Below are 1,531 nucleotides of genomic sequence, written 5' to 3' on the forward strand. Positions count from 1 at the left end.
GCCCGGAAGTGACGAGTGGGAACGGGCGGAGGTGGCCACTCAGCGCCGAGCGCGCGCGGTTCGGAGCCTGAGGAGGACGCCACGGATCGCCGTCGCTATCGCCATTGCTATGGTAACGGCCCCGTGGGGCCATGGTAACACACCCCGACAACTGTTCCCCCACCCCGCCCCCCGGCTTCTCCGGAGCTCCCCGGCCCGGCCAGGGCTGCGCGTCCACCTGGCCGGGAAGGAGGCTCTGACGTGGCCCCCGGGGCCGGTATCTGTCCCTGATCTCGGCTAGAGATGTCCTGGGCCTCGTGCCTGCTGGGTGTGTGGGCACTGCTTCCTGCTCCCTTCCGGAGAGCTCGTTTTCAACCAGTGACTTCCCCCCGTCCCTGTTTTCTCCTCTCTCTTGTTGTCCCCCAAATTCAGTTGCTGCCTCCCCATTAGCTCCCTCTAGTATCAGGGAGGGTGAACCATTGCTTTGTGGGCGTAAGGCGTCAAATAGGCCTGGCAGGTGGCCAGAGCCTTTGTGTCAGATTCGTTCCCTTTTGGGCTAGGGACAGACATTCAAAAGCTGGTGCCTGAATTGATTCAGTCTTTGCAGGTTAGTATAAACCAGCATTTCTCAACCCATGAGTTGTGACCCAAAACTGGGTTGCAAGAATATTTCGGAGGGTCACAAGCTGTGGCAGGGCTAGGGTGGCCATCATAGAGGACATTCCGGTTTTCGGCTACTCTGTCCTCTATTGATACAAAACCTGATCCCTTTATGTCCTCTATTTTTCTCTTTGAGGGAAAAATAGAGAACATAAAGGCGTCCGGTTCCATATCAATAGAGGGCAGAGAACAACCAGATTGTCCTCTATGATGGCCACCCTAGGCAGGGCAGAGGGGCAGTGGGAAGGCATCTGCCCCTTCCCGTGGGGGAAGGGAGTGGAGGAGAGCTGTGTGGCTGGGCTGGTGGCACCGGGGCCAGTGCTTGTGCTCATGGCAGTGCTGCTCAGGGGCTGAGAGGAGCCATGACCAGGCTACCTGGTGTGATGTAGCAGCCCCAGTCGAGGGCAGGAGGGGTGCCACGGGCCTCTCTCCTCCTCCCTCCAGCCCATGACAGGGCCAGACTTGCTCTGCTGGCACCCTCATGAGCCAGAGCTGCTACAGCCACCTCACTCCAGTCAAGTGGGATGGGGGCAGCTGGGGGGCCCCTCAGGCAGGGCTGGGTGGTGTGGGGGGCAGGGGACTGTGGGTTAGATTCATAGATTCATAGATGTTAGGGTCGGAAGGGACCTCAGTTGATTATCGAGTCTGACCCCCTGCACAGGCAGGAAAGAGGGCTGGGGCTAGATGACCCCCGCTCGATGCTCCCCCCAGGGTAGGGGAGAGCACCACCTCCCTTGGGAGCCCGTTCCAGACCTTGGCCACTCGAACTGTGAAGAAGTTCTTCCTAATGTCCAATCTAAATCTGCTGTCTGCTAGCTTGTGGCCATTATTTCTTGTAACCCCTGGGGGCGCCTTGTTGAATAAATACTCACCAATTCCCTTCTGTGCCCCC

The 1,531-nt window shown here is 58.8% G+C and overlaps 1 protein-coding gene across 4 annotated transcripts in view; it reads left to right on the forward strand.

Moving 5' to 3' along the window:
- Window positions 1-21: 21 nt before the first annotated feature.
- The window catches only part of CENPK (centromere protein K), a 43,945-nt gene continuing 42,435 nt past the window's right edge, over window positions 22-1,531 (forward strand). The window contains exon 1 of one of the 4 annotated variants that reach the window (XM_006034722.3): window positions 22-112. In XM_006034722.3, coding sequence (XP_006034784.1) covers window positions 110-112 — 3 coding nt within the window. In that variant the 5' untranslated portion in view covers window positions 22-109. The other 3 variants (XM_025216764.1, XM_025216765.1, XM_006034723.3) reach the window with 3 other exon arrangements.

This window comes from Alligator sinensis, unplaced genomic scaffold (assembly GCF_000455745.1).
Source record: "Alligator sinensis unplaced genomic scaffold, ASM45574v1 scaffold346_1, whole genome shotgun sequence".
Classification (NCBI taxonomy): domain Eukaryota; kingdom Metazoa; phylum Chordata; order Crocodylia; family Alligatoridae; genus Alligator; species Alligator sinensis.